Here is a 20,538-nt window from a genome sequence, read left to right as displayed (position 1 = left end):
TATCAGCAAGATATTAATGAGGTCTGAGAAAATCTTTACTACACATCTGTGCACAAAATTCAAACACACACATCCCAGCATTAATAACAAGTCATCAAGAAGCACATATGTATCAATTACAACTCAGTTACTTCAGCGTCAGACAAGGTCAGCTCCTCTCTGCATCCTCAACACACACACCAGTTCTTACATGCATGCATGTGCACACGTGACAGGGGAGGTGCAGGAGCATCAAGGATAAGAATGAAGGAGGGGTGAGGTTAGAGAAGTTTATAGTGCATCATTGACCCCAATTTAGTGTTTTGGCTCCAGTGTTTGTGATGGATGGATACAGCGGTGTCGGGCAGATGGAGAGGAGATTTACACGACAGTAATCCAGAAAGAGAAAGGCAATAAAGTAAGTCATGGAAAGAGATGAAAACTGATAAACTGAGAGGCAAGTGTCTGGAAGAGAACGCAGAGACAAAGAAAACAGGTAATGTAGGGAGACACATAATAATATGTGGGGATAAAAAAAGAACATAAAGAAACAAGGAGAGGAAAAGAGAGGAGCTGGGCTGCAGTCTGTGGTGACTGATCCTGCTGTGTAACAGAGTGCTAAAGCTTGCTCAGCAACATCCCTCTTATATCTAACCTTCAGGGACCAACGTTGCTCTGTTGTCTCCACTCTGCCTCCTCCACACTCTGTAAGAGCCCCGCTCCTCCCGACTCTCTGTATTCATGAGCTGCACTGACTCATTCAGAGCATGTAGGGATGAATGAGGGTGAAAGAGAAAAAAGAAGAATGAAATGGCAAAATTGGTGAAATTATCATCGCTGCAGAGAAACAGAAATGCATCTCAAGGTGTTTCTGCGGTTTGTGCTACGCTTTGTAGTTATCAAGGCACATCGCTGGCTCCACGGCTGCCTCAGCTCTCAATGGAATTTCAGACATAACAATAAAATGGCGTCTGCGTGGTCCCCCACCCCACCCCCAGCCTCTCCTGACCTTCTGTTCTCCTCACCCCTCACACACGAGACTCAGCCAGAGGAAGAGAACGCAGGGCAACCGGACCTGATGAGAAAGCACATTGTACCTAATGAAGCAGCTCCCCGGTGGCCAAACTAATTACCACAGATTAATGATTTGATTTAATTACGTGGACAAAATAAAGGACAGGATTTGCCTTGTCAGAAAACAGTGGGGTTAAAAGGTCGAGGCTACAATTCACACAGCAGAAGCATCATCAGTGTCAGACTGCCCTTATCACATTTGCAACTCCACACATGCTGACACCAAACAGAGCACAATATATGTGTGTGTGTACGTGCAAGCGCACTGATGTTTATGTGCAGTCCAGGGCATGAGTCTCATTTGTTTTGGGAGATGCTTTTCTTGTCACCGTCCACCAATAAAGGTTGCAGAGGTATGAGCCTACCTCTGTAATCCTTCTCCGCTCTTTGGCTGGAAAGTTCGTTTCAATGAATTATGTAGCGCTCCGCCTGGCTATTAGCCTCCAAACAAGCCTGGGAATGGATAGCAGGCAGCAACACAACGACCTTGGATTTGTACGCAATGTATTACGTGTGAGCTGTCGAATCTCTAAACGATTTAATAGCATTGTCTTCTCAGCATTACTTAAGAGCCGTGTCATGTTGATTTATGCAACATTATGCATCGCACATTACCTATTCTCTCTACTCCGGGATAATAACAGATTTCACACCGGCTGTATGTCGGGGGGAGAAAAGTCTGAATGGGCTATTCTGCTTTATTTAATAACACTTACTTTATGTGATACGGCAGCACAGAGCTCTGAATTCTGATTTGCTGCACTGTAAAGTTCAGCTCAATGCCTGAAGCTCTTTGGGAAGTGTAGCTGGAGGTGACAGCTATATGATAGATGATCTATGCGGCTTGCTGCTGTTAGAAAGTGAGCAACAGAGACGGACACTGCTCTATGTATCCCTGTGTTATGGAGATCAGTTCAGTCATGTGACCCCCCCTCACCCCCCGAGAGACAAGAGGTGGAAAAAGACAATGAAATAGGGGAATGACAGCATTGTCATGACAACTTGCTGACAGGGCAGTGTCTTCTTACAAGTCCTAACCTTACAGTTTCACCCAAAGGGCATGCACAGAGTGACTGTGGCCTCAAACACACACAGTACGGGCAGTTCCACAAACCACATTAATATGCATCAGTTATCTATACGGCACACAGAGTACACAACAAAAATGCGCCAATGCAAATTAAAAGGCGTGTTTTCTCTATCCACATCTATTTGCTATGTGTGGATGATCATCTTCATGACGCATCATGTTCCCGGTTCCACAGTATAATGAAGTGCAAATTCTCATTTACAGCCTTAGGGAACAAGTTCGCTTTGCAGGACTGTGCATGTTCTTGCATTAAGCATCTAGTGAATAATGGAGAAAAAAAAAAGAGATCTATTTGGGTACTTGTTCAAGTGCTTCTTATAGAATAAGACCAGTCAGGAAGGTGAATGAGATGGAACTCAAGAGACAGGATGTGAGGCGGAATGAGTGGGGGAAGAAAAAAAAGGCAAAGCAGCAGAAGTGGAAAGAGGTGGAAGAGATGAATGAGAATCAACTGAGGAAGAAACAAACTTCGACTTTCTATCAAGGCAAACACATAAAATCAGCATAAACCCAACTTACTAAAATTTACCAAGTCAGATATTTAGACACAAACAGTAACTAGAAAAGCACTCAGAGCGCAGTACTCCACCAAGGTCGTTCAACCCTCATGTAGCATTGTCATAAAGGTAGATTTTTTATTTTTTTAAAATACAGCATTTGTTTACTAGCTTTTGATGATCAGAAATCACAGCAGCGTGACTTGATGGGACTCGGAAACACCCCTGCAATTCAATGAATTGTTCCTTGTATCATTTCCGACAGGTAAGTCTCAATAAGTTTTCAGCAGTCGATTTGTTGTAGGATCGCAATCATGTGATCATCAGCAGGCAGCTGACGTAGCGTTCACTTGTCATAGTTACAGTGACGCCGAGTTGCAATCTCGCCATGATAGAGAAATCTTTAACATATCCATGGATCCAGACTATAAGCCACATCACTGCCAAAATCTAATGAGGTGGTCTTTGTGTCATTTCTGATCTTCCCTGAAAATTTCATCCAAAACCGTTTGTCCGTTCTTGACTAATGTTGCTAACAGAGAGTCACATAACTCCACTGAGTTCCTTAGCGGAGTAAAAAACATGCAGACACACATTTATATAGCAATATGGAAAGACAAAGTATTAACTAAAATCCATATTTCCTCCAAATGGCCACTGCTACACAACAAAAACAGACACAGACCACTGATGAAAGCCAGGCGCTGTTAAGCAGCTCAAATATGGAAGAAATAGGTCAAAAAGTCATTTTCTTCCATGCACTAAGCTGGCTGATATTGTTTCTGTGATAAAAGCATGCAGATTTAGCTTTGCAACTGTTTACAAAGCAAAGGCTCAAGCTTTTAATTGCATAGTACACCATGCATTGAACCTGGATTGTTTAAAGATGCAGCGTCGTTTTGTAAAATGAACACACTGACTGAAAATATGTAAATCTATCAATACAAAAATTAGATGCTTAAATTCATGCAATATTTAATTGTGCTAGCAGTTTGTGAATGCTCTACATTGTGAGTCTGCACAGAAGAGTGGATGTTAAAAGGTTACGATAGGAAAGGAATTTTAAATCTAGCTTTGAAGTGGAGAACCAAGTACATTAAGATGTATTTTAACAGATTAAGTTAAAAAAAAATAACTTTGATCCTGCTGTACAGTTAGTACGCATTGTGGGTCTGTGAGCACCACACAGATGAAGAGCAATATCACAGCCTTTCTGACTTGGAAATCAGCATTCAGGCCACCCATCGGGCTTTTGTAGCTCTTTACCTCGAGGCATTACTGTATAAGCCCCTTAAGCAAAGACTTGACAAGTCACAAGGGGCCAGTAAGGACTTGATCAGCGTCTGTGGTCCGTCTTCAGCATTCAACCTCCTACTGTGTTCCGTTTCTACACTGAAAACTCTGACCCAGTGGCCTTTCAGGGATGCACTGACTGCCTGATGGGTCCAAGGTGAGAGACACAATCCATTTATAAATCTCCTGTACATGCTCCACTGGAAACAGAACTGTTGCACAAAAGCTTTTCAGTGTATGACAATAATGCCCCGATCTTTGTCATAGTGGAGGAAAAATCCAAACAGTACCCTGCCATTAATTTTTCATGCAAGCTGATGTACTTTCTATGCAGGGGTTCCCCAAGCTCACTTTGCAAAATCAAATATTTAGAAAATGAAAAAAGAGAACGAAGGGGTTTTCTCTATTTATAGCTACTCCCTGGCTGCAGGACAGAGCTTCAGGTACAGTAATGAGTCAGCCAATGAGGCTACTCTTCAGCCAGCTATGAAGACACTGTTCTGTATTCATTGGTACTAAGTGTAAGAAAAGCAACACATTAGAAAGATGTACATGAAGGACCCAAAGTACTAGTCAGTTCACAAACAAAAAGTTGTTGCAGTATGCAAGTGCTTTCCTGAGGGATCCTATCTACCCACAGCTTACCTTCCGTTTGCATTAGCGGGGTCACAGACCCTAACTATGACACCAAATCACTATTTTCTGCTGATGCCATTGCTGGCCTAAGGCTTACAGACCTGCACTGACAGCAAAGACCATGAAACTGCTGTTGCTGATCTACCAGAATCCACGTTAGGGACTCAAGGCTGGGAGAACACTGCTGAACGCAAAAGAAAGGCAAAGTTTCCAAATCAGCTGCAAACGAGGTGATGAAAGGAGAACTCAGCCACTGATGCATATCTGGTCAGACCTCAGCTGCTCTCTCTTCCGCATTGCATTAATACATATGACAAGGCCTCTAAATGCATCAAGCCCTGCAACTCTGCATAGGACACAAGATTTAAAGACCAAGCTGATGAAAGTCTGAGCTTACGAAACACTTTCAAACTCAAATATGATTTAGTAGAAGTTATGCTTTCCAACCACTTATGCTTTACCTTTTGTAAAGCAAAAATTATATTGTATACAGTGTTTATTGGATACTAGAGTGTACTTGTTATTGTTGCTTTTGTGTATTATCTCAGCTAATTACGCTTTACTTTATCACCTTACTTGCTGGATAAGCTGTTAAATTGGCTATCCACCTACTGATTAATTGGTTGCATATGTTGATGAAATAGTTATTTTCTAAAACTCTTAACACTTTGTATTTCTGAAATGATTTAACATTGCTTATATGAATGAGCTATGACTCACTTTTGATTGTACCGTTATGTTGCAGCACTTGCAAAAGGCATTTTTGTGAATGCTGCGACAACTGCAAATCTATTTCACTCTCTTTCTTCCCCCCAATCTGCCCTTGTGACAAGCCAATCAAACCAACACAGTTCTTTTTAAATGGCTTACTGATGGAATGTCATTCAAAGGCAAGGCCTAAGAGAAATGAGTTAATTCCTTTGTGCCTCCTCCCTTTCACATAACTTCACTTTCTAATGTCTCGCAGGAGTCTTTCACAAGCTGCAACATTTAGTAAATCCTTTTACTAAATTGTCTAATCCATCATCTTTTGTGGATTTTCTTCCTAATCCATCTTTCCTTAAGATTTACACTCCCAGAACAAATACACATTTTCTTTTTGTTTCTTCTGAGACAAATTGTCCGTATATTAATTGAAAATGTGCAGTTCCAAGCATCAAGCATTCTGGCAATGGAACCTAGGTAAATAAAAAAAAAAAGAGAGTGAGGTTCAGGCCAGGTACTGCCAAAGCAGGGCAACCTGCAGAGACAGAGAGGCCACTGTTGAGCCTTTTTTCACTCACTTTTGGGCCAAGCTGTTAAGTCAACAAATTGCTATTCTAGGTTAGGATTACTCATCAGCTTGGTGAGATTAAGGGTACAATTAAGGTTTATGAAGGTCATTCTGTGTACCAAAATGCGCCATGCTGCGACTTTACAGCTTTGTCAAACAGTATGAATTGCTGTTAAAACTGAGCAGCATCCAGGCAGTTGGAGGAGACCTTTACATTACCCCCCTTTCATTCACTCCTGCCAAAAGAAACACACGGGAAGAGAGCTCCCAAATCTAGCGTCAAACACAAATCTGTTACCACTCTGCGTTTGTCTGTGCATACTTAATGTTCCAGCGTTTGAGAGGGTTGCAGATAATCTTTCAGCTGATGAGAGGCCATGAATGAGGCATCTGGGCTGGGAGTAGAACCACATTATACTTGGTGAGCTGTGTGTGTGAATCCATTAGAGCAGCGAGTACGGGGGCTTAGGTTTTACTTTGCCACAAGCCTGCACCTGCAGCTTTTCAGCCTTTCTCAGTGAAAGACATGGCACAGCAATCTGGTCCATGGCACTAAAGCTGTGCCCCCCCAATCTTCAGCCGGTGCCAAGACTTTGGAATCCTCAGTACATCTTCTACTACTGCTACTCCTCAAGAGGAAATAAACAAGAAGGAATGCAGTTTCTAAAACGAGACAGCTCATTAAAAAAAGAGGGTTCTTCACACATAAAGCACAATTTCTAATAGTCTGCATTATCTCATGCCTTGTTATCAAGACACCATACCAATATATCCACGAATAAATGCACATTCTTAATCATAGTTAATGTTCTTCATGCCATGAGCAAATTAACGTGATGAGTAAACTCTTTCTCCTTGGCAACAACAGGATTGGATTCACTGGTAAAAAATAAAGGATATTTAAAATACAGATATTTAACTGGAATATGGAAAATCTTCATTGCTGATCACACGTGTGACAGAACATAGAGGCGATGACATGCACAGCCATGCTTTTATTCAGACCATTTGATTGTAATGCAAACAGAAAAGGAGTTAGTCTGCTGTTCTGCAGCAGAGGTGCCTCCTACACACTGTGACAGGAGCATATGAAGCCACGCCTCACTTTGATGGGTCTGTATTTACTGCTGTCTCTACACACACACACACACAAACACACAGACACACACACAGATGTTCAAATGCCATCGCAAGCTTGCAGGAAAACCAAAGTGTATAGTCTGAAACACAAAACCCCTCCTCTTGCACTCACTACCAACAACCTCCCCCACCCCCAACTGCAGGTGCATTCACCATCACATTCACACATATATGTTGCACCACCCAAGCCAGCACCCTGCCAGCTGCTCTCTCCCCATTCACACCCAAACCTACCGACTACTAACAACTAGGGCCCCCCAAAATGTAAAACACACAGCAACAGGAACAAAAGACTGAGAAAAATTGCATTAGTGCAGCAAACTTGGGTGAATAATTGCCCATACAGTATCTGTGATAAGAGAAGGAATTTTACCGTGAACATAAATGCACCCCTCCTCCCCCAGCTCCTTACAGTGAGCATCTTCACTTGCTAACATCTGCGGACGACACTTGTCAAAACACTGTCTCTTCAATAAGCTGCATCACGGTTACGTGTTAGCCTATTAGCCTATGTTACATAATGCACAACCAGATTAATGCTACATTTAATGGCATAATAGGGCCCAGCAGAGCTGTCATGAAAGACAAATGGATGTGCACAGCAAAATTCACCCTAGTCTGCACGCCTGTCAGGCTACATTTTGGGGCATAATGCATTATTTTTCTGCACTTCTACATGTGCGACTTGTGCATGTGCAACAGCGATCCCACAGGGTTAAGTCAAAAAATGTCTAGAGCCATCCATCTCCTTCAGAGTGGACTCCTGTCCCTCCAGGAGGCTCAGCGCAGATGGGACTTCTATGTGCAGGCAGCACAGTAGAAGAACAGCTGAAGGTCAAAGGGGGACAAACGCTTATGTAAACAATTAAGGTCAACATAAAGAGGACATCCAAAATATAATTAAATGAAACCAATGTGGCATCAGTGAGGAAGCATCTGCTTGAACGTCTATATAGAGATGAGTGTTCGCTGACAATACCCACATATTTGTGAACAATAGCATATTTTTTCCCCACACACGCACCACAATTTTTTTGTTTTTGCACTTACATAAATGCCATTAACACTTCTCCCTCCAGCAGCACTGCCTCGCTCACACTCCATCCAAGCAGCACAAGGGTCAAGGAGAACAATAGCCAGACTACTGCTCAGAGGGCACAACACTGGAATGGATTTTTTTTCTATCCCTGTAGCAAAACAATACTCATAACAACTCTCTAAAGGCCGCATCAACATGGAGGATGGACTGAGCAGTGCTGATACAGTGTACGAGAAGAAATGTAATTCAGTTTGATGTCTCTGTTCAGTAAATCCAACTACGTGACCCCTGGATGGTTCATGCAAATCAAGATATGTCAAATCCCAATGCAATTCACTATCTGTCTTTTTGAGAATACAGCACGTGATGGCAGCAGTACAGTCCGTCCTGATAACCACAGGACATACCGCACCCCTGGAAACAGATAAACATCTGGTAATTACTGCCAACAATTCATTTCCGGACTGGACACAACAGGCAGAGGAAGGGCAAGCTCCTCCTCACAATGCCGATTAGCTTCATCAGAGAAAATGCACTGAGAGGCTGAAGGATTTTGAGCGTTTTCAGACAACAGACAGGCCGAGGACATCTAAAGTGAAGTGGGCTTTTGTTTTTTTCTATAACTGTGAGTTATAAAACACAGAGCAGAAACAGATCCTGCAGCTGAGCGGAGTGATTAGTTAAATTAAACACCGGTGGGTTGAATATCAATCTGGCAATTATCATTCCTCCTGTGATCCATTATCGAAACACTGGCACCAAATATTTCAGGGGTAAAGTGAATTGAATTTAGCTAATTTGCAGTGAAAAAAAAAACAAGATTTCATTGAAGAAAATGGCAGACTGACACCACAATGCTGTAAAAAAAAAAAAAAAAAAAAAAAAAGAACTCCAACTTTTTGTCTTTTTTGGTTGCATTCTTCAGTTATACACATATTGTGAGTTATCATTGATGACTGTCTTTCAACGTATTCAGTATCGCAGAACCCTGTGTCATGATGTCATTACTATTGTGGGTAAATCATATTCATCAAATCATCATATTGTGAGTTGCTCTGTGATTCCTATCCCTTAGTGTTAAAAAATTATGCATCAAAATAGAAAAAAACACATTGAGGAATGAAAATATGATGCTATTTTTCATGATGTACATTTTCCCTAGTATTGGTAACACTTGTGGGCATAAATATTTAATGTGTTGATTCCAACTTTCTGAATTTTTATCATTCAACTTTCGTTTATTCTCCAAATTATTTTATTAAGGCATTACAACCGTGTCACAGTGCACAAAATACATCAGAGTTCTCTTTGCTTCTAGCCATGGTTGCACCGTTTTTGAAAAATGAGCCCACTGTGAGTAAAAATGTCACAGAAGCAAAAAACACTTAGAAGTCGCTGGGAGTTCAGATGTACAGTCAGTTAGACATGAATTGAATTCTTTTGAAAACAAGGCACTGTAATTTGTGGAAACAGACAGATGCTGTTAAAATAGTCATGCAACCCCCCAAATACGATCAATAATTTGTGTTAAGGGGTAGGGTTGTACGTCCTGACCTTTTGGAGTAGCAAGTCATAAAGTCAATTAGTGCAATAATAATGTTTTACCTTCTAAGTCAATTTCTAATGAGCAACTGTCTCAAAATGTATGACAAATAACACCCCTCTGCAGCGTTTCTATACAATGTCAATTCAACCACTTCAAAAGGTATTTGGAGACATTTAATTTTAACCTGAGTCAACAAGAGCCAGGGATCAATGAGGAGTCAGTGGAAAAACACGGACCAAAGAGCCAGCAAGAACAAAGAAAAATGTCCATTTCTTTCCTGCATAGCTGGAAACAAAAGGTGTCTTAGCGTTCCTGCTATCACAAAAACCTCTTGTGGCATTTCCCCAGGAACCTTCCCACACTGTCAAAACAACCACAACGCTGAAAAATAGCCACTAGTCATTGGCCAATGAGGCTGAGAAATAACTACACTCCAGCTGTTGTGGTTGATACCCCTGCCTCTGGAAACAAACAAACTCCCACACTTATCTGAACTTTCTCTCCCTCATTCCATCACTCCTACTTTTCCTGCAGACAGTCATCAGTGGCACTGGATCTGCCACACAGAGGTCAGCGGTTCACCGGGGAGACACAGTAACAGTAGTAGTCAGAGCTGCAGCCCTGCAGTCTGCAGCTAAAAAGGTCACCTGCTGCTGAGTAACCCCGAGGACCAGTGTGTCCGGTACCAGTAGGACTGTGCACAGGGAACGGGGACAGCGATATTCAAACCCTCCATGAGGATGAGCCAAAGGGACGATGATGAAACGGGACCGGCCTTCTTTCTATATGTGTGCCAGCTTCTGATGGGGCCACAAGTATCCTAAACCAATCCTGAAATCGGATCAGTCAGTCTGAAGGGGCAGAGAGCAGCAGGGAGAAGGCAAGTCCTCTGGGGACCTGTGTTTCCCTCTGTGTGTGCACAATCTGCATTTGCTTTGGCTGCTGCTGAGCAGAACAGGACACACAATTTAATGAAATTGACTGAGTGAGCACAGAAAGGGACGTGCCGGGGCCGCGGCTGCTAATCGTGAATCACAAAATATGATAAAAACACCACGAGGTTTGACTGTAAACTCACTGTTCGTTCCTGTTTTTGCCTTCCTAATCTGCAGGGGACACACATTACAAACACTTCAGAGGAGAGACTGAGAGCAACTGTTCTTTCTAAATTTGTCGGCAGAAAACACACCCCTAGCGCCTATGTGAGTGCGCGTCTGTGTCTCGGAGTGCAGACAAGACTGCTGTTCAGGCCGTCTCTGTGGGTGTTAAAGCTCCCCTCTTCCCGTCTTCTACAATCCCACTGTGTTAATCGGCAGCTACATCAGACACCCTTGGTTTTTCATGAGCGCCCAATAAAACATTAATAATGCAAAAACAACCAATAACACACAGTAGTATGTTAGTTTCAGCCTCCTGCCCTGCAAGCCAATGAATGCAGAGGCAGTGGGTGACTGTCAGCCAGGAGGAATCAATTAACCTTATCCTGCATGTACAGAGGGTAGCTAGCTGCATGCACCTTTGCATGCAAAGAGACTGCAAAGTCTAGACTGGGAAAGGTTATAAGAGAACAACAGTGCATAAACACACAATTGTAATATCAGTGGAAATTTCAATTATTTTTTTTACTGCAAACTGAGTTCCTAAACCTCCTCTGGACAAGCAGCGGGGAGTCTAATCAGACCTAATCTCTCAAACCATCCCACATCAATAAAAGCTTCTCGGCCTCATTATCTTGTAAATCAAAGAGGCCATCAGTGGCAAAAAAAAAACACCCACTCTCATAACCAGAGGTCACAACCAGCTGTCGAAAGGTTGGAATGGATCAACAGTTCAGTGACAAGATATGCGATTACTGAGCGTTTAGATCTGTAGGTCACTGTGTTGTCAAAATCAGATGGAGACAGATTGTTAGAGACTCGAGGCATTCACAAACAGGAGGAGCAACAAAACAAGAACAAGTGTGTCAAATGCATTTGCTTCCAGTTTATTCTTCACGAGGAATTGTTATTCAGCTGCACAACAGAGACCTCATCTAATACAAGCAGCCACCTTCACACAAAATGAAGTGGCTTGTCAGACGAGGGCACAGGCAAACGTTCACCATAGTAACACCAAGAATGGTATGTTGTAAATCTGTCAGGGCAGAAGGACAGAAAAGGCAATACAAAGAAGTGAAAATGTGCACACGGAGGCTGCTTCCAGCAACAGCAAAGAACTCAAAATTCAAAAAGCCAAGTGAACCATACACTGATTTCACCATTTGCTCCTGAAGTGGAGTAGGAGAGGTAAAGTTCAGATGCTGTCTATGAGATTACCATAGTGATGTGGGGCCAGAGCTGGGAAATGGGGTGACAGGTCAGAGGGAATGCTTGACTGTGCACGCATGCATGCACAAAAGAAAACATCCTGACCAAAAAAATTAAAAAACACACACTCTCACAGCTTCTTTTTCACACGTGCACGCCTTCCCTCTCTCCAAGGACACCAGAAGTACCCCTCAGTGTAAGCTGCATTGTCCTATAAAAGCAACTCCTCCCTTCTGAGCCAGTGCAAATTGAGATGGGGTTTACAGTAATGGGTTTGGGGAAACAGCACTGCAAGGTAAGTTTGAGGAACCCTCCTGCAGATATGGGTAACCTATATATATAATATTAATTTGGAGAACTATGGAAATGGGTTTGAGCATGTCAGGTTGAACAGATAAAATACTGTAGTACAATTTCTCCATCATTCTCCCTGCAGGAGGACAAGGGAGTCAGGGTTACATTCTGCGTGAAGGCATGATACTACATGACAAGCCAGCACTGTCTGGACAAAAAAAAAATCAAAGCACATAGATAATACAACTGGAACCTAGTTACCATGGTTATCTGAGTATCTGAAACACAAATCAAGAACATTTTCCCGCACTTATCCACTCCATCCGACATGTCAGAACACGTCTCTGTTTTCCCAAACAATGCTTTGCTGGAATGAAACAGATTATCCCTCTGTAAGTCTCCTGAAAATAGCCATCAAGGTCATCGGAGCAAGCGCTGCTTTTGATGGAAATCTGTACGAGAGGATGTCAAGACTGTGACGACTCAATGAGCCTTTGAAGCCCTAATGCATTTGCTGTGGAGTTCCCTGCCAAGGTGAGGGCAGAGCAAGTCGTGTCTTAGGTTGTTTTCTCCTTGTTTTTGTAGCCGGTTCAATAGCTATGCTGCATTGGCTCCCTGTGACGCAGGGATCTGATCAATACTGGGTCTCGGGGGCAGCGGAGCAGCCAGCGAGAGGACTCGACGGTGAATGTGCTCCACAGGATGTGTAATGTTGTGATAAGGGGCCGGTGTCAGCACTGTGGCTAATGCTGCGCAACCATGTCAGGGTTGTTTTCTGTCTTAAAGAGTTCATCATTCCTCACACAAATACACACACACTTGAAGGGCTTACAGACAGCTGTCAGCAAATGCAAATGACATGTACACTGAAACAATTAGCCGATTAACTGATAGGCGCAGCGACAGGAAATTAACTGGCAACACTTCTGATAAGTTCAATGGTTTAAATCAAGCAAAATGCCAAACATTAAGTAAATCCAGCCTTTAAATGCAAGGATTATGTCATAAATTGAATAATATGAGGATTAAACTGTTGCGGTTAGAAAAACAACAACAACTGGAAGACGTCACCGCATTTCTTGGACCTGTAAAGGACATTTTGACTATTTTCTGACATTCTGTTGTCTAAATAATCCACATCATTATTAAAAACATAATGAGTAGATTAGCTGATAATGATATCAGCTGCACCTGTGCGTAAAGGTCAGTAGGACACTGACCATCTGCGCGAGATATTGCACCAGATTGAGGGGAGCCCCACGTCCCAATAATCCAACCACAGTGCACAGACAGGCAGAGGGATTACTTCAGCAATCATGATCTGCACCATAAGCTGTGTACAGTATGTGGTATGCATGTACATCCAAACCCATTAAAGCTAGTAAAGCTCCGGCACAGCAGATACATTACAGGAGAGCTGTGAGGAAACGTCAGGAGGAATACAACAGGACATGGACACAGAAAGCAATCTGGCAGCACTTACAGCAGAATCTCATCTTTTCTGGGTTAACATGAGTACACGTTTCTTTACTGCTGCCAGGTTTCTGTGCACAAGCACAAACTTAAGGACACAGCAGTATTGCACAGTATACAGAGACAGCATCGGGCCATTAATCATAAGCAACCTAGTTCTGCTTCTTGCAACACACTTGTCTCTCATGGCCCAAGGTTGACTTTGCAGTGTCTGTATTTACCTCAATGTGGTGCAGAGGTTACATGCCCTGGAGATTAAATCAAAAGGACAGAGAGCTTAGGGATGAACTCTTTGTATATACACACATGCACGTTCATACTCTCCTGGTAAACATCAGTCAAGCCCAACCAGTTAAAAGCTGCCTTCTAAATTTATCAGAGCAAAAGCATCCAATCCATTTATAACGGGAATGAAATCAGCTTGTATAATTGACAGTAATTGTGTTACAAACCACTATCTGTATAACCCAATAGTTCTGCATCCTTCCAGTCACACTTCATTTTTACTGTGAAGCAAGACCAGTGAAGTCTAAAAAGCAGGCTGTCATCTGTGTGAAACCACCTAATTGCTTCTGTGTCCTAACATGATTGCTTCATTTTTTTTGCAAATGTTGGTTTTAAGGAAGAAATATAAAACGGATTTCAGTGACTGTAGTGCTCTTCTGTGACATAATCCATCCTCCTGTTCTACTACTTACCCAGATAGAGGGATGCGTTTTCTTTCTTCACGTTGTCGTCCAGGTAGGTGGGCCCCAGGGTGTAGATTGGCGTCGACCCCATGCCCACAAGTATCTGGGCACAGATGAACAGCGCCACGTACAGGTTGTGCTCATTGCCCTCCTGGTCGCGAGGGCACGATGTCATGTCGAGCTCGCGCCCGCTGCCGTTGACACTCTGACAGAGGCCTTCGTGGCCCGCTGAGGAGTTCATCTCTTGGATCTGGTAGGGCGGTGAGATGAAGTGGGGAAGGGAAAACAACGCTGCCCCTACAGCAATCACAACACCACCTACAGCCAGCCAGCGTGGCCTTTGACCTCTGCCGCCGAAGTACGAGATGAAGACGACCACCAGCAAGCTGCCGATGTCAAAGCAGCTGACCAGCAGGCCGGACTCAGAGCTACGGAGACTGTAGCGCTTCTCGATGGTAGTGATGACGCTGCTCAGGTAGCCCGAAACCATCAGCGACTGAATAAAAGTCAGGTAGCACATGCAGAACAGGAAGCAGCGCGAGTCACTCAGGATGACCCGCACACACTTCCTGGCTGGGATGTGGATAAGGCGGGATAGAGAGAAACCAAGTTTTTTGCCTCCAGAGCCTCCAGGCCTGTGAGCCTCCACGGGCAGAGAGCTGCTGAGCCCCACCATGCTAGACACAGAGGGAGAGAAGTCTGTCCTGGAGGAGGGCGACTCCGCCTGGCTGGAGTCAGGGGTCTTAGGCTGGAGCTCGCTGCCCTCCTCCACGGCCACACAGGTGTGGGTGGTGTTGACCATCCGGGGCTTGGCGGTCTTGCCCTGCTGCTGGCAGGGTCCGTTCAGGATGGGTAAACTCTTGGATTTGAAACAGTTCTCTGTGTCCATGTATTGGTCCTGGAGCTCGCGGATCTCCAGGGACTCGGACAGATCGCTCCCAGTTTCATCGTTGTCAGACGAAGTCATGGCGCAGCTGGAGTTTGAGCCTCAGTCGGCTCCTGGCTGTGCTGACAAGTCAGTCAGTAACTAATGCCACATGAGGACAGTGTGGAGCTGCTGCAGAGTTGGGTGCTGGAGAGAAGACTGCCCTGCCAGTAGGACCGAGGCAGACCGGACCCCTCTAGTTATGTGCATGTTTTATCCCACATCTCTATTTACAGCAGCGGTGCTCTGTCACAAAAGCCTCCTAGAGAGCAAAACATTTGCCCCCTAATATGCTTCTGAGCCACTAAACGACTGTGATAGTGGGATCTTGACTGAATAGTGAAGATCATCACCTTCTTTGACCAAACACTTGAGATTATCTATGAGGGGAGAATAAATTACCTGTATAATTAAAAAGTGTGCACGTAATCAATTACAAATGTAGGATCCCATGTTGATGTTGATTTTATGGCTCTTTGTTAGATGGCAACCTTGCTTCAAAGCTTTTTTTTTCCTGTTTCCTTTGTCCCATAGCTGTGCAGCATCCTAGAAATACAACACAAAAAAGGGAAACGAAAACATTAACAAATATCAAAAATAGCGACTTCTTTAATAAATATTTAATTACCTACAAAAACATCTCTTTCCCACTTGTCAGTCTGGTATTACAGTATGTCTACACTGGGCAATACCGGTCGCTTCATATCGATAAATTGCTCAACAACACATAAAAATATTCCTCCAGAAACAAAAATAACACAAAACAACAAGCTGACACCTCGCTGTCAAAGTGTCGCGGCGGTTAGCAGAAGTAAAAACCCAGCTTTCCTTTGTCAAAACGAGAAATATACCTAGAGAACAAAAGACCACGCTGTCCACAAACGTCTCAGTCCCTGACTTTGGAAAGAAATAAAAACCCCAATTCAGCGAGAGACACCAGCGATATTAGATAACAGTAACCCGGCTTCGACTAAAAGGACGAAAAATATTATTAGACATAACTTCGAGGAAAAGCTGGAGGTAGACAGGGCTGTAATACTCACAGAGGACTGAGGGAGGTAGCCTGTTGTTCTCCACGGAGTAGCCACACACTGAATGAAATCTTTTTGATGCGGATGGCTGCTACTGCTGCTGCTGCTGGAGCTGGTGGGCGAGAGTCTTCACGGACCGTCGGAAATTTGATAAATCATAGTTCGGAGCCCTCGTAAGGTAGAAATAAACGCTGGAATCATGAATACTTTGGATTATTTAAACTCGCAAACAAAAAAATTATTAATAATCCAGTGTAAAAGGTGACTAAATACAGGTGAAAGGTGATAGATGTATTCTTTGCTCATATTAAACCCATTTAATATTTACTAATACCCTTTTTCACATATGTAACTAAAGTATTCACGCACTTAAGATCTCACATGTTGGAAAAATCACAAAAAAATACGCAATTGTCGACTTTGTAGACATTTCTCAACCCACAGCCGATTTAAAATATTATTTACAAGTTTCAAACCTAAGGTGGAGAAGGTAACCTGAATGCACCAATCCGTGGGGATGAATTGTTTTTCCACACCAGCCACATTGGGATTTGTAGTTTATTCCTTAAATCTAAGCTGCGTTCACAACCCTTTTTGATTATAAGAGAATTAGAGATGATTAACAGCAACAATTTGAGACATAATTCATAATGAACAATCATAGAAAGCTAATTCTATGCGCATTTCCACGATGTTACATTCTATTACACTAGCTCACACATGACTCCATATCCCAGCATGCCCCTAGGTCCATATGGGTGCTTGTTCAGTGCACTACGTCATGCAGACAGCTGGGACTCTTGCTGACATAGCAGTGATTGACTGGTCACAGGCTCATATAGACAATAGGCTCTGTGACCGGAAACCTCCCTGAGGCAATAAATTGTCAAATGAAACTAAAATGATACGCCAGTGAAAACAGTTTATTGTCTCAGTGTAACCCGAATATATATTATGCATCCTTTCAACTTTTTTTCTTACAAAAGAGAAATCACAGTAATGTAAATAATAAGAAGAAATGAGGACAAAAAGTATATTATTTTTGTTTTAGTTGTTGATTGCTCTATTGTTTTGACAACCACTTACTCTTACTAAGTAAAAAAATATATAATATCATAAGAAACAAATTGATTCATTTGTTATTTATTAATCTTAACATTAAATGGGAAACATCTGTGCTGACAGAGAATAAGATGTAGGCCTAATTTACCTTATTTTAGAGACTCCCCCTGCCTGTCAAAAGGATGGATGACTTTCCCCGAAAGTCGTTAATTATTTTCCTGGACTACAGGCTGGATGGTAAGTTCCTTCTCATCTTCTCATTCCAATGCTGTTCGGTTCCTCAGAGGAGGAAACTGACCGCATGCTAAAGCTGTATTTCACCCCTCACAATTTTAAAGCATTAACAAAAGGCCATTTTTAAATCTAAAATGCCACACGAGTTTAGTCTTTTCTCTACAATTTGTAAGACTCTTGTATTCCTCCATCTCCTTGGTGCCTGGGAGAGAATGTCTGCCTCACAACAGTCAGTCAGAGAGATCAATGAGAAACCATCATGGTCCATCAGAGGCGTCTCTCCCCTCTGCTCAAGGGTTCATCTCTGGCTATCAGCACGCAGCAGGCTAATCGATGCAGCAAACCACCATGAATACACATCAGCTTCAAGGGACGGGAGGAATTATTTAACAGTTACTGGCTCTGTTGCATTGATGCAGTGCTAAGTGAACAGCACATCAGAGAGTGGACACTTATGATGTTTATTATTATTATTTATAAAGCATATGTTGTTGATCGATTGATTGATTGATGTGAAATTTGAAAACTAGTGCTGCCAGTCATCTGGAAAAAGCAGATGATGATGATTTTGAACAAGATATCTCTAATTATATGCAATCAAGTGGAAGGAGAATATTCCCTGTACTTCCACATACAGTAAATATTCCTGCTCTAAAGCAAATGCCACTGATTCAGACAGGATAGCAAAGTTATACTGTTAGCTCAGGGACATTTAGCTAGCCCATGACCTTTCCTAAAACACAGAAAGTGTATGGAGACCTCACAGATGACAGGAGCAGCCTTTTCCAAAGGTTAATATGGTCATGTTGTCTCAGAAATAGTTTTAATGGAGCTCAGTACTGCTTTAGAAGAATTTTTCTTAAATGCCAGCAGCAGAACAAAAAAATGTCTGTTTTGCTGCAGAAAAATAAGCAGAAAACTTCCCATGTGAATGAGCGACTTCATACCACAGAGGCAGATCAAGCATGCCTACGTTTTTAAAAGGGGACCCACCACAAAGCTTCCCTTTATATCTAAATGTTTCCCACAATCATTGCCAGCTATTATTGCAATATTGCATTTCTCATAAAAACACTCTGCCGCTTAATAGAACGCTGTAAAAATCTTTATCGCTGACATGGGGTCAAACATCAAATCTAAATTAAAGCTCAAAGCAGGCCTCAGGATCTTGTCACAGTATCTCTGTGCATTCAAAATGCCATCAATAAAATGCACCTGTGTTCTTCGTCCATAACAGACGCCTGCCCATACCATAACCCCACCGCCACCATGGGCCACTCCATCCACAACATTGACATCAGGAAACCGCTCACCCACACGAACTTGTTGAAAGAGCCCGTATTATCCACATTTACGGGTTTATAATTTTATTTTTGGGATCTATTAGAATAAGCTTGCATGCTTTAATGTTCAAAAACTACATTATTTTTCTCATACTGTACTTTGCTATAGCAGCTTCTCACACTTCTGGCTCTAACATAACGGTTTAGGCCGTCTCATTAAAGACTCCCTTCTGAAAGGCCAAGTCTGTTCTGGGAAAAAAATAATTCCCTTGCTGTGAACTTAGGGCTTTGTAAATTTTCAAATATTTTACATACACAACAAAGCTTTATAACACTAAAGGGAAAACTCAAAAAAGCAGTTTAATGGCTTCAGATTAGTGCCAAGGGTTTAAACGTCATTGTGATATGAACACATGCGATAAACACCAATAAATTGCTTTAGATGCCATAAATAAGAAAAGCCATTTCATGTAAAGGCACCATAAATTTATCCACTATATGCACACATTTCATCTATCAAGATGCAGTGTTGGATTCACATAATTTGGCCAAACAGATGAAGCCCCAGCTAGCCATCAGATTCCTTCAAATGGCCTGCTGGAGACTGAGAAGTAAACTAGCATGATGAGAGGAAAGGAAGAGGAGGGAGGGAAATATCAGATATTTTTGTTGAGTTTAGAGAAAGTGCTTTCCACGGAACAAGGGAAATGAAGCTTTAACTTTTTTGCAGTTACACTCAACAAAAATATAAACGCAACACTTTTGTTTTTGCTCCCATTTTTTATGAGATGAACTCAAAGATCTAAAACTTTTTCCACATACACAATATCACCATTTCTCTCAAATATTGTTCACAAATCTGTCTAAATCTGTGATAGCGAGCACTTCTCCTTTGCTGAGATAATCCATCCCACCTCACAGGTGTGCCATATCAAGATGCTGATTAGAGCACAGGTGTGCCTTAGACTACCCACAGTAAAAGGCCACTCTGAAAGGTGCAGTTTTGTTTGGGGGGGGGTCCACTCCTTTTCAATGGCTGTGCAAAGTTGCTGGATATTGGCGGGAACTGGTACATTCTGTCGTATACGCCGATCCAGAGCATCCCAAACATGCTTGATGGGTGACATGTCATATATATATATATATATATATATATATATATATGTCAGGGTAGAGACTGCGATTTGGTAGAGTTGGAATTTCTACCAGTAGAGATTGCGATTGGAATCTCTACCAGTAGAAACTCCAATCCTACCAGTAGAGATGGAACTTTAAATCTGACCCCTGCCCTGACCCCTGACCCTAACCTTAAAAATCTAACCTTAGCCCTGACAAATCTCTACTGGTAGGATTGGAGTTTCTACTGGTAGACATTGCAATCGCAGTCTCTACTGGTAGAGACTCCAATCGCAATCTCTACTGGTAGAAACTCCAACTCTACCAAATCGCAGTCTCTACCCTGACATATATATATATGATTTCTATTAATATATGTGTTTAAAACATGTTATAGCGGGTACCGGTGGCTCAGATGCAGGAAATAAACAAGTAGACAGATCTGCAACAACAAATTTATTCACAGAATCCGGAAGAATGCAGAACTACAACCGAAACGGGAACTAAGTGTACAACTCAGAGAACCAACCGAGGAGCCTCTAGAGGCAGGGAAGACTA

General features: G+C 42.5%; 1 protein-coding gene across 1 annotated transcript in view; it reads right to left on the bottom strand.

Annotated features, from left to right (window-relative positions):
- The window catches only part of LOC110968069 (solute carrier organic anion transporter family member 5A1), a 46,331-nt gene extending 29,925 nt beyond the window's left edge, over positions 1-16,406 (bottom strand). Inside the window, exons 1-2 of the mRNA XM_022217878.2 lie at positions 16,298-16,406; positions 14,339-15,800 (exon numbers count right to left, since the gene is read on the bottom strand). Coding sequence (XP_022073570.1) covers positions 14,339-15,296 — 958 coding nt within the window. The 5' untranslated portion in view covers positions 15,297-15,800; positions 16,298-16,406. The remainder of the gene's footprint in view (positions 1-14,338; positions 15,801-16,297) is intronic.
- Between the last annotated feature and the right edge of the window lie 4,132 nt (positions 16,407-20,538).

Source organism: Acanthochromis polyacanthus, chromosome 20, assembly GCF_021347895.1.
Source record: "Acanthochromis polyacanthus isolate Apoly-LR-REF ecotype Palm Island chromosome 20, KAUST_Apoly_ChrSc, whole genome shotgun sequence".
Classification (NCBI taxonomy): Eukaryota; Metazoa; Chordata; class Actinopteri; family Pomacentridae; genus Acanthochromis; species Acanthochromis polyacanthus.
The sequence above is the reverse complement of the archived record's forward strand: the minus strand, read 5'-3'. Positions and strand labels throughout refer to the sequence as shown.